The following is a 14,367-nucleotide window of genomic DNA, read 5'->3' as shown; positions in this document are numbered from 1 at the left end:
CGTAAGGTTCCTGCTTTTCTCATCCTCTTCCTTTACTTCTCCGCAGGGTGAAGCTCTGAGTCGGGAAAGTCTCATCGTGTGAACACCGGACTGATCGACGACAACTTTTTTTTTTTTCTTAAATCCAGTCCCGGATTGGAGAAATCCTGAAGCCTTAATCGTCTCGAGAGTCTGCGGGCGGCAGATTTTATCATGCGCTGTGTTTTAGTCTTTTTTGTTGTTTTGTTTTTTTGGTTTTTTTTAAAGAAACGTTTTTTTTTAATTTAATACAAAAGGATTAATGATCCATAAATCACTGATCGCTTGGACTTCAGTCCTTTTTTTTTTTTTTGTACAATTTATTCATATAAAGCTGTAAACTTTAATAATTGCTATTTTTAGGATAGAAATGTAAAATCTGAAATGGGGGGGCGGTAGGACATCTAGAGATCAAAATATGGATGTTACAAGATTAGAAAAACATGACTTTTCTTCCACAAACAGCGCCACCCCTGTCTGCACGTCGTATGCGGTATTGCAGTTTGGCCTGAGCTACAAGCATTGCACGGAAGAAGGCAGCCTTTTTTTCTAATCATAAGAAGTGGAGTCCAAAGCCGGGGAGAAATGTACTGATCTAATGGCAGGTTTCATCACAGCAGCACAGAGTATTTTTTTTTTCTACTCTGAGCTTTGGTGGCCTTTCTTCTATAACTTAAATGTCCTGCGTCTTTTTTTTTCTCATATTTCTCATTTTTTACTGACACTTTTTACTTGTATCTGGTACGGAGGCTGCGATCGTTAGCATCACTATGTTAATAACTGTATATATTTTTTATTTTTTTTTTTTTATAAATGTTTTTTTATTTTTTAATTATTTTAATCATTTGATTGTTTTACTCCTTTTACATAAAGAAAAAAAATCCCTTTAAGTGCTCTTGTCCCGTGAGCTGGCCCCGGGCCGCTGCCGCTCGGCGTCTTCCATTTTGTTTTCTGGTTTCCTCTGGTGCCTGCTCATTACACCGCACCCTGTGACGTCTCCGGTCATACGTGTACAGGATAGACCTCGTCCTAAGGACCATACACAGATGTGAGTGATTTTTGCAGGAAGCTTAATAAAGTTTTGCATTTTTGTACTATTTGTGTTTTTTTTTTATATAAATAACTTACTGTGGTTTAAGCTGTAGAATTTCATAATGATGAACACGGACTCCAGATCCACTGGTACCAGGTCTGAAGTCCACTTCATGTCTCTCTACATGTTTATGGCACTCTGCCCCTCTATGCTTTACACTGCAGCTCTGCTGGCTTAGAGAGACTGCTGTGTGAGCAATTTTCCGCAAGAAATCAGTGCACAGAAATGGTCTATTACCGCAGAGACAGAATTATTATACACTAAAAAAAGGAAATTGCTTCAAAGACGGGGAAGGAAAATTGTATGGATAAAAAAAAGTTGCATCAGTATTATCCTCTAGAGCTGCACTCACTATTCTGCTGGTGCAGTCACTGTGTATATACATTACTGATCCTGAGTTACATCCTGTATTATACCCCAGAGCTGCACTCACTATTCTGCTGGTGCAGTCACTGTGTACATACATTACATTACTGATCCTGAGTTACATTCTGTATTATACTCCAGAGCTGCACTCACTATTCTGCTGGTGCAGTCACTGTGTACATACATTACATTACTGATCCAGTACTGATCCTGAGTTACATCCTGTATTATACTCCAGAGCTGCACTCACTATTCTGCTGGTGCAGTCACTGTGTATATACATTACTGATCCTGAGTTACATCCTGTATTATACCCCAGAGCTGCACTCACTATTCTGCTGGTGCAGTCACTGTGTATATACATTACTGATCCTGAGTTACCGCCTGTATTATACCCCAAAGCTGCACTCACTATTCTGCTGGTGCAGTCACTGTGTACATACATTACAGCTCCTGAGTTACATCCTGTATTATACTCCAGAGCTGCACTCACTATTCTGCTGGAGTCACTGTGTACATACATTACATTACTGATCCTGAGTTACATCCTGTATTATACTCCAGAGCTGCACTCACTATTCTGCTGGTGCAGTCACTGTGTATATACATTACTGATCCTGAGTTACATCCTGTATTATACTCCAGAGCTGCACTCACTATTCTGCTGGTGCAGTCACTGCGTACATACAGTACATTACTGATCCTGAGTTACATCCTGTATTATACTCCAGAGCTGCACTCACTATTCTGCTGGTGCAGTCACTGTGTACATACATTACATTACTGATCCTGAGTTACATCCTGTATTATACTCCAGAGCTGCACTCACTATTCTGCTGGTGCAGTCACTGTGTACATACATTACATTACTGATCCTGAGTTACATCCTGTATTATACTCCAGAGCTGCACTCACTATTCTGGTGGTGCAGTCACTGTGTACATACATTACATTATTGATCCTGAGTTACATCCTGTATTATACTCCAGAGCTGCACTCACTATTCTGCTGGTGCAGTCACTGTGTACATACATTACATTACTGATCCTGAGTTACATCCTGTATTATACTCCAGAGCTGCACTCACTATTCTGCTGGTGCAGTCACTGTGTACATACATTACATTACTGATCCAGTACTGATCCTGAGTTACATCCTGTATTATACTCCAGAGCTGCAATCACTATTCTGCTGGTGCAGTCACTGTGTACATACATTACATTACTGATCCTGAGTTACATCCTGTATTATACTCCAGAGCTGCACTCACTATTCTGCTGGTGCAGTCACTGTGTACATACATTACATTACTGATCCTGAGTTACATCCTGTATTATACTCCAGAGCTGCATTCACTATTCTGCTGGTGCAGTCACTGTGTACATACATTACATTACTGATCCTGAGTTACATCCAGTATTATACCCCAGAGCTGCACTCACTATTCTGCTGGTGCAGTCACTGTGTACATACATTACATTACTGATCCTGAGTTACACCCTGTATTATACTCCAGAGCTGCACTCACTATTCTGCTGGCGCAGTCACTGTGTACATACATTACATTACTGATCCTGAGTTACACCCTGTATTATACTCTAGAGCTGCACTCACTATTCTGCTGGTGCAGTCACTGTGTACATACATTACATTACTGACCCTGAGTTACATCCTGTATTATACTCCAGAGCTGCAATCACTATTCTGCTGGTGCAGTCACTGTGTACATACATTACATTACTGATCCTGAGTTACATCCTGTATTATACTCCAGAGCTGGACTCACTATTCTGCTGGTGCAGTCACTGTGTACATACATTACATTACTGATCCTGAGTTACATCCTGTATTATACTCCAGAGCTGCACTCACTATTCTGCTGGTGCAGTCACTGTGTACATACATTACATTGCTGATCCTGAGTTACCTCCTGTATTATACTCCAGAGCTGCACTCACTATTCTGCTGGTGCAGTCACTGTGTACATTACATTACTGATCCTGAGTTACATCCTGTATTATACTCCAGAGCTGCACTCACTATTCTGCTGGTGCAGTCACTGTGTACATACATTACTGATCCTGAGTTACATCCAGTATTATACTCCAGAGCTGCACTCACTATTCTGCTGGTGCAGTCACTGTGTACATTACATTACTGATCCTGAGTTACATCCTGTATTATACTCCAGAGCTGCACTCACTATTCTGCTGGTGCAGTCACTTTGTACATACATTACATTACTGATCCTGAGTTACATCCTGTATTATACTCCAGAGCTGCACTCACTATTCTGCTGGTGGAGTCACTGTGTACATACATTACTTATATATAGTTATTAGATGGCAGAATCTATACAGAACCTCCTCTACTAGCAAACATCAGGGCTAATAAGCACCCCGTTCTTCTGTAAGAAGATGGAAGTGCTGCCCACGTTCCCCCTTGAAGACACGCATATTGTTGTAATGTGTAGTGTCACAGACCGTAGGGAGAGTTAGGGTTAATGATTTGGACTAGCCCAGAGTGGGAAGGGGATAATGTGAAGGGACAGAGACAGCTTCCTGTTAGAACGTTAGATAGGGCTCAGCCTGCAGTAGAAGCAGACCTACGGTCTCATCAGAGAGCAGAGTCGCATGACGTGGGTGTCCCTGACATGAGAAGAGACCGAGGCAGTAGATAGCGTAATCTTGAACAGAGAAAGGAAAAGTGATAGAAGGACAGAGTGATGCACTGGAGACAGGGACAGGACGGCTAGCAGTACGACCCCCAGTTTGCAACTGGCCAGGAGGGAACGTGAGACGAAGAAAGTGCCCCAGGCTGGAGGACTTGAAACCGTGGGTAGAACTGCAGGACTCTCACTTAAGGAACTGGAGTGTTGTTTTTGGGAACTAGGGAAGATTCTGAAGTGCTGGGTTGTGATGAAAGCAGAGGAACGAACTGAGGCAGAAACCAACGAGCCTAGAGAAGGGAAAAGAGACTTTGTGTGAAGATGCTCCATGTTCTAAAAGAAACGTTCGTGAAGTTCCCCTATCTACTGTACATAATCCCCACCAGCTTGATGTTTACCCAGCTAGGACCCCCATCATCCTGTAGCGTTAGGGGAGTGGAAGATGAGTACCTTGCCCATGACTACTGTCCTGCTCCACGTTACACTTGGCAAGATCGAGTCTTGCAACCAGAAGAACGGATTAATACAAGGAAGACTTGAGTTACATGGAAGTTGGCAACCAATACATGGTCTTTCCCGGCAGTGAAGCGTTGGATTGCTCTCGCCATCACAAGGGTCAGTTACGATCCAAGTCATGCCTGGGGTGGTGGCGCATGTCCACGTGCCCAGGACTCTGATGTTGTTTGAGGCAGGGCAGCCTCCCGAGCAGGTGCAAGGAGAAGAAGGTCCAGGAGGAAAGGGGAGATAATCTGCACCTTCTTTGGAGAAGGATGAAAAAGTAGCTCCCTTGGTCAGATGAACGATGCCCACCAGAGTCGGAAGCTGGAAGAGCTCATATTGTGCTTGTTGCACCTTATTTGCCGAAGAAGTTTAAAGTTCCAGGAGAGAGAAGATCCAGCAGATCTATGGTCCACGTGTCCAGGACTCCACCACATTATTAGCCACGAATGGCTGAAATTGTTTTTCCCAGTTTGTTGCACTCTCCCCTGCTGGATTGAGAGGCATTGAAGCGGCTGAAGGGTCCTATACCCTCAGTTAAAGACTGAGCCCATTCCAGGATGAACGTTGCCCCTAATGGACTGTGTCACTGTCCTAAGGACTGATGACGGGACAAAGGACTGTGCTCTTGTCGTTTGCGCTACCTGCAAAGAGACAGGCTCTGCCGTTTGTTAGTTCCAAGGCCCTTACCAAGAAGGGCCGGATCAACCTGATGGACTGGTCCCGGGTTGAAAAGGACTTGGTTGGTTGCAGTTTCGTGGTCCTTGCCGGGAAGGACCGGGTGCACGTTGCTCTACAAGTAGAAGAGGAACCCGTGCTGTTTAATACCCATTGGTGGTGTGCTGTTTGATGTCTTTCCGGATGGCCGAGGACGACAATCATTAAAGAAGAGGGAAATGTAAGAAGATGGAAGTGTTGCCCACGTTCCCCCTTGAAGACACACATATTATTGTAATGTGTATTATGACATGTTATTAGTGACTGACTGTTGTAGTGTGTCCGACAGTAGGGAGAGTTAGGGTTAATGATCTGGACTAGCCTAGAGTGGGAGGGGCTAAAGTGAAAGGACAGAGACAGCTTCCTGTTAGAATGTTAGATAGGGCTTAGCCTGGAGTAGAAGCAGACCTACGGTCTGATCAGTGAGCAGAGTCGCATGACGTGGGTGTCCCTGACATGAGAGGAGACCAAGGCAGTAGATAGCGTGATCTTGAAAAGAGAAAGGAAAAACGATAGAAGGACAGAGTGATACACTGGAGATGGGTCCTGGGACAAGACAGCTAGACGTACAGCCCCAAGTTCTCAAGATGGAGGGGTAGCTGGCCAGGAAGGAACAGGGAATGTGAGACGAAGAAAGTACCTCGGGTGGGAGGACTCAAAACTGCAGTTTGAACTGCATGACTCTCACTTACTGGACAGTGGTGCCATTACTAGGGACCAGAGAAGCTTCTGAAGTGCTGTGTTGTGGTGAAAGCAGAGGAACGAACCGAGGCAGAAATTAACGAGCCTAGAGAAGAGAAAAGAGACTGTGTGTGAAGATGCTCCATGTTCTAAAAGAAACGTTCGAGAAGTTCTGCCCCCGCAGTCTACTGTACATAATCCCCACCAGCTTGGTGTTTAGTAATAGATTGTTTGGTTGATAGGTGGTCTTCCTCACTGAACCTCTCAACATCTGGTCCTGGCCAATCGAAGTCATTGGTATCATGTGGCCTGCAAGGGTGTACTTAAGTAAAAGATTGTTTACATTTGACTGGTGGTCTCCATCATTGAACTTCTTAGCATCTGGTCCTGGACAACTGAAGTAACTGGTATCATGCAGGTTGCAAGGGCGTAGAGCCCCCATAAACGAACCCCATACACCCAGCCAGTACCCCCACCTTCATGTAGTGTGTCGGATCGTGGAAGACAAGTACCTCACCCATGGTTGCCGCCCCGCGCCACGTTACTCTTCTGCTTATGATGCTGACATGTAACACCCCAGTGCATCGCCCCCTCACATCCTTGCACACCACTGGACACTGGGATTGTGGCACTTCTTTATTGTTATCTCTATTAGGCTGCGTGCCCACGATGCGGTTTTCAAGAGTTTTCGCCGCGGAATTTCCGCAGAGAAAACACTTAAAAAACGCTTGGTAATACGTGCCTCACGGTCCCCAATGATAATCCCCATGTGCTTTGCACATGCTGCCAAAATTTCCGCTGCGGATTATCATTGCGGAAAAATCCGCAGCATGTCCATTAATTTTGCGGAAATGCGATGTAATTGCTGCCATTGACTTGTATTGAATTACATAATATCCGCATGACTACACGTACACATGCAGATATTAAGTGATTCAATGAGCGGATGGTACCCGGGTCTGGAGAAGAGGAGACTCTCATCCAGACCCGGGTACCATAGTGCCTGTAGTTAAAAAAGAATTAAAATAAAAAAAAAAAACATTATACTCACCTTCTGATGGCCCCCGGTCTCCTCCGGTGTGTCCGGTGTCTTGGTCGGCTCGCGGTGGTGTAAAAGGACCTTCCATGACGTCATTTAGTCATATGACAGGTCATGCGACCGCTGACGTCAGCGGTAGCGTGACCTGTCACATGACTAAATGACGTCATGTAAGGTCCTTTTACACCACCGCGAGCCGACCAAGACACCGGAGAAGGAGACCGGGGGCCACCGGAAGGTGAGTATAATGTTTTTTTTTATTTTTCACCATTTTATTCTTTTTTTTTTACTAGTGATGCTGCATTTGCAGCATCAATACTTGGTCACACTATACAAATCCATGCTGGTTGCATGGATTTATAGAGTGTGACCAAGTTGTCAAGCACTTTCCAGGTGACGCTAAAATCTCTTGGAAAGCGCTTGACAACCCGCTTGAGGAAATGCAAGTGAAGAACGCTTCACATCCACATGTCCCTGGCAGGAAAAACGCATGAACAATCCACATGTACAATCCGCATGTACGATCCGCATGTGCAATCCGCATGTCCAATCCGCATGTACAATCTGCATGTACAATCTGCATGCGTTTTTCCTGCCAGGGAGGTGCAGAAAAAATCCAGAGTATTTCTGCTTTGTGGGCACTTAGCCTTATAAATGGAGGCGCACTTGTATGTCCTCGTTCCTGGCTGTATATAAAGGTAGGTTGCAGTTTTATATGGGGTACTCTTGGATATTTATGAAAATGTCTCTGTTGATTATGTTTTTTTTCAGCCTGGCTGACACCTGTGAGCAGATCTGAGTGATTTAGAAAAGTTTCCTCCTCCTTTTACGATCTTTAAAACTTCAAAAACTTTTTCTCCAAACTTCTTCTTCTTCTGCTCAGCTACTCCCTCTGGCGGTTGACGGCAATCATTACATCACAGGATGATTGACAGGACTAACAGATCACGTGGTCGGGCGGGTCCCTTTCAGTCCAGCCTTCCTCTCTGTACTATGAGTTTATTTTACTGAACACTTTTTGGCATTCGCTCTTTATGCCCAATATAACGTAATTAGAACAACGAGTCCTTATTTTTGTGTGCCGGAACTTTCAGGCGTTTTCGGGGGCAGCCCTCCCATCACCGCCCTGTGCCGGAACGCTCAGGCGTTTACTAAAGGCAGCCCTAGAGAAGGCCCCAGCTGGTGACGTCAGAGGGGTCCTCGCCGTGTTCTTGTGACATTGTGTCGCAGTGAAGGAATCCGAGCGCACGGAGGAGACAGCGCGGCCGCCATCATGTTCCGTACTATGCTGACCCACGCCCGGAAACACCCGAGCGTGAGTGACCCACGGGCCGCTGCGGCCTGAGCCTGCGCTGTGCGGGGCCCTCCGACCGTTAATTGTCAGTTACAGGAATTAGGGGAGGGGAATGAAGGGTTAATTGTTTTGAAATTTAAAATTCTCAGTTATGTCTTGTTTAATTATTGTTCTACGTCACGTGTCCTGTTTGTTTTTCTGTTCCGTTACTTTTTTTTTTTTTGTTTTGTTTTATTTTTATTTTACTCCCATTTTATTTTTTTTAAATAAAATAATAATGTCAAGTAAAATAAATATAATGGGAGAAAAATTATAATGGGAGGTAATTTTTTTTTTTTTTTTTTTTAAAGTTTAACTCCCATTATAATTTTTTTTCTCCCATTTTCTATACATTTTATTTTATTGCTCATTATTATTTTTTTAACTTTTATTTCTACATTTTTTTCCATTATATTTTAACTTGTTCTAGATTTATTTTGCTCCCATTTTTTTTTTTAATTTACACGTTTGTTTTAATTTTACTCTCATTAGACTTTTTTATTATTTAATAGTAACACCCCCCCCCCCATCTCCCCTCATTTCCCCTATTATTTTATTCCCTTCTCTGTTATGTTGTGATCACATGATGGCGCCATTTGATGTGTCTTAGCGCCGTTCTGACTGGCGACTGTTGATCCAGACGCTTTTACACTGCAATAAGAGGGGTATAAATGTCTGATTATAGGGGGTCCCATCAGTCCCCCAGACCTCCGGTTCCACACAGGTGCTGTTCTAAGTCTGGGGGATTTAGGACCCTCGATCTTGTTATTAATGGGACCCCCAGTAATCATAATATGTTTTAAAGGGGTACTCCATAAAAATGTAGTTAGCCTTGATGTCATGGGCTATTAGGGGTTAACCATGGCCGCTGCTCTGTGTCCCGGTGACTCTTCCGGTCTCCACCTGGGAGCTGTTGTTCCGCACGTAGCTCAGGGAGGTTTATAGCCCTGTGTGGGGGAAGGGTGTAATGTGCAGGTTATTCCTGGGGTGAAACTACAAATCCCAGCATGTTTGTAAAGCCAGAGGCATGCTGGGATATGTAGTCCGACCACAGGCCGTATTCATGGCTATATCTTTTGGGAAGGTCAAGACCCCAGAATGTGTCGGTGACATTGATGCCTCCTTATACACAGATGGGGACATCTTATGGGACAATTAAAGGGGCGGTAGCCCTCTCCTTGTATTGTTTTGAGCAGCTGATAGGGGTGGAAATGTCATAAAGTAGCAATTGCTGAGGTCACTTGTTCCATGAAAGAACTATCTAAGCAGCCTGAAAATGGCTGACAACAGAAAGCATAAGAACATGGGGTATTAAATGGACAGTGACCCCATGAGCTCGGCTCACTGTGATTTTTGTGTCCTTTCAGTTGATCCCCCTGTTCCTGTTTGTGGGGTGCGGTGGTGTCGGCTCACTCCTCTATGCTCTGAGGGTGACAACGTCCAGCCCTGAAGTCGTGTAAGTTCAGTCTCCGGCTTTTATACTGTTCGTAGTCAAGTACGTTCTGCCATGTGATTGTGGCACATTAACCCTTTCCTGACGTGTGATGTACTGTTAAGTCTTTAATGCAGGCTCAGGAGGTGAGGCCGCATCTTTGCTGGCTGCTGATCTGTGCTGTTCAGTCGCCGCCGGTGGAGCTGAGCTGTTAACCTGTTAAATGCCGCTGTCAATATCTATTTTCCAATAGATTATATGGTAGAATGAAGTACAAGTCCTAAGACTGCCTCTGACGGCTGCAGGGCCAGAAAGACAAAAAAGTTACTGCTGTTGGGAGAAAAGGAGGAAAAGACGACAGCGCTAGAAACAGAAAATCACTGTCAGGAAGGGGTTAAAGGATTCCTGAATTAATCGGGATATTAAATCTGCAATTTTTTTTTTTTTTTTTTGCAGCTGGGACAAGAAAAACAACCCGGACCCCTGGAGTAAGAAGAGCCCCAACTACCAGTACAAGGTATGGATGGGGGGGGGGGGGGGTCACCGCAATTATTATAGCTGTCCTGATGGCAACGTGGCATGCTGGGAGTTGTAGTTTTGCAGCAGCTGGAGACCACTGGTCTAATTACATGTGACCTATGTTCTCCTTTAGAATAAAGCCCCCCACTATTGTCGGCAGCCATGTGTCAGGGCAGCATTAAAGGGGAGATCTATTCAGACCTGGTTCACGGACCCCTTGCCCATAAACTAATAAGTATAAAAAATAAAACTCGTCTGAAATCCAACACTACAGAAACGTACAAAGAAGCCAATTGGGTCCGAGAGCTGCAGAAATCGCTAATGTCTGATCCTCTCTTTTCCTGGAAAGACCCTTTAAACTGCCGATCATGCATTTCCCCTTCTTCGTTAGGAACGTGTCCCATTAACCATTTGTCGTCTCTCCGCAGTTTTACAATGAAACAGTAGACTACAAGAACTTGAAGAAGGAAGGTCCCGACTTCTAAGCCCCCCAGAAGCCGCCGCCATTCAGTCCAGGAATGTCCATTCCCGCTATTTAATCAGATCCGGCCGCTGACGTCGTCCTCTCGGCTCGTTCTGTCGTTAATGTGTTTAGTGGAGATTAATCCGATTACCACAGCGGCGTCTGCTCCTCGGGGCGAAGCGCTCCCTCCATCCACTGACTTGTCAAATACATTGATTTCTACGTGAGCCGCGTCCACTGTGGAGTTATTGTTTGGGGTTGGGTGAGTGGGGGGTCTCTAACAGTGACACCCCCCCAATTCACTTCTATGGCAGGGAAATAACATGGGCAAAGGGGCGTCTTGTTCCAGGGATCAAAGGGAATCTCAACTCAGACACCCTTTTCTCATGATTTGTCAGTGTGCCACCCTGCTAGTCCAGTGAGGCCTCTGCACTGCTACAGCGGTGACGGCACCGCTGCAGTAACCGCTGAGCCCAGTGATTGGCTGCAGTGCTGTCAGCAGCGGGGAACCTAAAAAAAAAAATTCCAAAAACTGGGAAAAATTCAGCTCTGCTCACCTCCACAGTAGGAGGTCGGTGGCATCAGTGATGTCATGTGTGGATGGCGCGTGATGACACCGACCCCGTTCACCTCCACTGCTGAACTGAGTGGGATCTGACCTCCACGTACAATGGTGGTCAGAATTATCCATGTGGCCGGACCGGCCGCCCCTGAGATGTTTGGAGGGAGGGGGGAGGCAGCAGCCTCCTCCCTAAACCCTATGGCATGGGAGCGGCTTTAAACATTACCTATCCTATTCATTCTTAAAGGGGTTGTCCACTACTATTAGGAGATGTTGGTGTAAGAATTAAAACGCGCTGCCTTGTCCTCTCTCATCGTCGCTGCTCCTCTGGTCTCCATTTTTTTTTCTCCCTTACACAGTCTTAGACATGTTAGATTTTATAGTAGCAGCGAAGGAAGAAAAGCAACGAGCGGGCATCCCACAGCAGCTCGTTCACCTTTTTCTTTTTGAGGTCACATGCACACTTACCTAGGCTGAGCGTGCATTAATATGTGGGGGGGAGGGGAATTTCTAAAGTATACTGAAAGGTTTACACAGCCAGACGGGGGGACTGGACCAAGGGAGCTGTGAGCCAAACGGCATCGTAGGCGAATACAAAGCTGTGGGTAGGGGAGCAGGAATGCCAGGGAGGTCCTAAATGGCAGCCGTCATCTCACGGATGTGGATACTCTGGAGAATAAGAACAGATGGATCCATCTCAGTTCACTGTAGGATCTTGGGGCTGATAACAGAGAGAGGAATTTTATCAATAACCGAATAACAAAAAAAAATGCATGAAAACAATATAGGGTACTTGGTTAACATAATTTTGATCATAAAAGCCCTCCTACCACGTCACGGTGATCCTAATCTGGATTGTCCCAACCTCTAGTATTAAAACCTTACCATATGTCAAGTAACGTACATGTGAATAAGGTCTGAGAAGGACCGAGGCTCCGAGTAATGGATACTCAGTCTTGGGCAACCGGATGAATGTAATGTCCAGCTCAAAGAAAAGGGAGACCTCACCATTATTTGCACAGAGCACAAAACATCTGGGCCAAAATAAAGAACCTATACATGTTTGGTATCTGCGAACTCGTAATGACCCTGGAAAATCATATTGCAGGTCAGTTTTACCATATAATAAACATGGTAAATAAAAAAAGTGGAATTGCACTTATTTTTTTTGCAATTTCACTGCACTTGGAATTCTTTTTCAGTATCCTATATAATAAAATGAATGGAGTCATCCAAAAGTACAACTCATCCCCCAAGAAATGAGCCCTCATAAGGCGATGTGGACGGTAAAATAAAATAGTTATGTCTCTGGGAAGAAAAGGAGGAAAAATGGAAAATTGCAAAGTGGTCAAGGGGTTAATATAGAGAAAAGTATGTGCTCCCTCCACCCCACCACCACCTCCAGGGGCTTATCTGCCCTCCTCTACATCCATAGGCGTTAATATGGAGTCGCTCCTCTGCAGACATAACGGCTGCCTCTCTTCGGGGAAGGTTTTCTCCAAGATATTGGAGGCGTCTGTGGGAATTGTTGCCCATTTGTTAGGTCAGACCCTAATGTTGGGGGAAGCCTGGCTCACAATCTCCATTATAGGTGTTGGATGGGGCTGAGGTTCAGGCTCATGTTCTCCCCCATGTCTGTATGGAGCTTGTACACTGGGCACCATCACTGGCAGGGCTGCCACCAGTAATTTCAGGGCCCCATACTGTCAAAATGTTCTAGCCCCCTTTAATACTCCGCCCAGGCTACACCCCTGCTCTGCCTCCACCCCTCAAACCTTCCACAGTCTTACCGCCCGCTCTTGGAAAAACTCCACTTCTGCACCACGTCCACACCAATCACACAACAGTTCCCATCGAACATCAGATCGCATACATAGCCAGCAGCTTTTGTTTTTGCCAAAAGATTTTTTAAGCCGCCACAATGACAAGGAGACTCTTCAGGCTGGACCCTACTCTACTCTAACCTATTAAACATTTCTTATAATACCTAATAATACTTTTTTTTTTTTTTTTTTTTTTTAGGTATATTTTCATTTATTTTTCTTTAAGATAATGCGTCACATACATGACCAATAATGCCACATACAAAAGAGGAATACCGCCACACCATGACCAGACCACATATTTCTACCACATAGTGATTGAATCATACCACACACTAGGGACAAATAACGCCAGACCACATATTACCCCCACATAGTGACCAAATACCACCACATCATGCCCGGGCCACATATTACCACCATGTAATGATCGAATAACACCACACCATGTCCAGACCACATAGTGACCGAATAATACATACAAGGAATAAATACTGCCACAACATGACCAGACAACATATTAACACCTCATAGTGACTAAATACCACATACAAGGAACAAATACCGCCACACCATGACTAGACCACATATTACCACCAAATAGTGACCGAATAATACCACATACAAGGAACAAATACCCCCACACCATGACTAGACCACATATTACCACCTCCTAGTGATTGAATAATACCACATACAGGGAACAAATACCACCACACCATGGCTGGACAGCATATTTCCACCTCATAGTGACCGAATACTGCCACACATTGACCAGACCACATATTACCACCACATAGTGACCAAATACTACCACATATTACCACCACATAGTGATCGATTAATACCACATACAATGTACAAATACTGCCACACCATGACTAGACCACATATTACTACCACATATTGACCTAATAATACCACATACAAGGAACAAATACCACCACACCATGACCAGCTCACATATTACCAACACATAGCGACTGAATAATACTACATACAAGGAAGAAATACCACCACACCATAGCCGGACCACATATTACCACATAATAGTGACCAAATAATATCACATACAAGGAACAAATACTGCCCCACCATGAACGGACCACATATTACCACCACATAGTGAGCGAATGATACCACATACAAGGAACA

At 44.7% G+C, this 14,367-nt stretch overlaps 2 protein-coding genes across 3 annotated transcripts in view; both read left to right on the top strand.

Annotated features, from left to right (window-relative positions):
• The window catches only part of LSR (lipolysis stimulated lipoprotein receptor), a 29,333-nt gene extending 28,220 nt beyond the window's left edge, over nucleotides 1-1,113 (top strand). For both annotated transcript variants that reach the window (XM_073655714.1, XM_073655715.1), the window contains one exon: nucleotides 47-1,113. In XM_073655714.1, coding sequence (XP_073511815.1) covers nucleotides 47-82 — 36 coding nt within the window. In that variant the 3' untranslated portion in view covers nucleotides 83-1,113. The remainder of the gene's footprint in view (nucleotides 1-46) is intronic.
• A 7,123-nt stretch (nucleotides 1,114-8,236) lies between these two features.
• On the top strand, nucleotides 8,237-11,054 carry NDUFA4 (NDUFA4 mitochondrial complex associated). Its single transcript, XM_073655713.1, has 4 exons — nucleotides 8,237-8,395; nucleotides 9,781-9,869; nucleotides 10,302-10,362; nucleotides 10,793-11,054. Exons 1-4 carry the CDS (start codon nucleotides 8,354-8,356, stop codon nucleotides 10,847-10,849), a joined length of 249 nt encoding a protein of 82 aa, XP_073511814.1. The 5' UTR covers nucleotides 8,237-8,353; the 3' UTR covers nucleotides 10,850-11,054.
• The last annotated feature ends 3,313 nt before the right edge of the window (nucleotides 11,055-14,367 follow it).

Source organism: Phyllobates terribilis, unplaced genomic scaffold, assembly GCF_046119375.1.
Source record: "Phyllobates terribilis strain yellow unplaced genomic scaffold, ASM4611937v1 Scaffold_12__6_contigs__length_324123572, whole genome shotgun sequence".
Taxonomy (NCBI): Eukaryota; Metazoa; Chordata; class Amphibia; order Anura; family Dendrobatidae; genus Phyllobates; species Phyllobates terribilis.
Note: the sequence above shows the minus strand (reverse complement) of the source record. Positions and strands in the feature narration are given on the sequence as shown.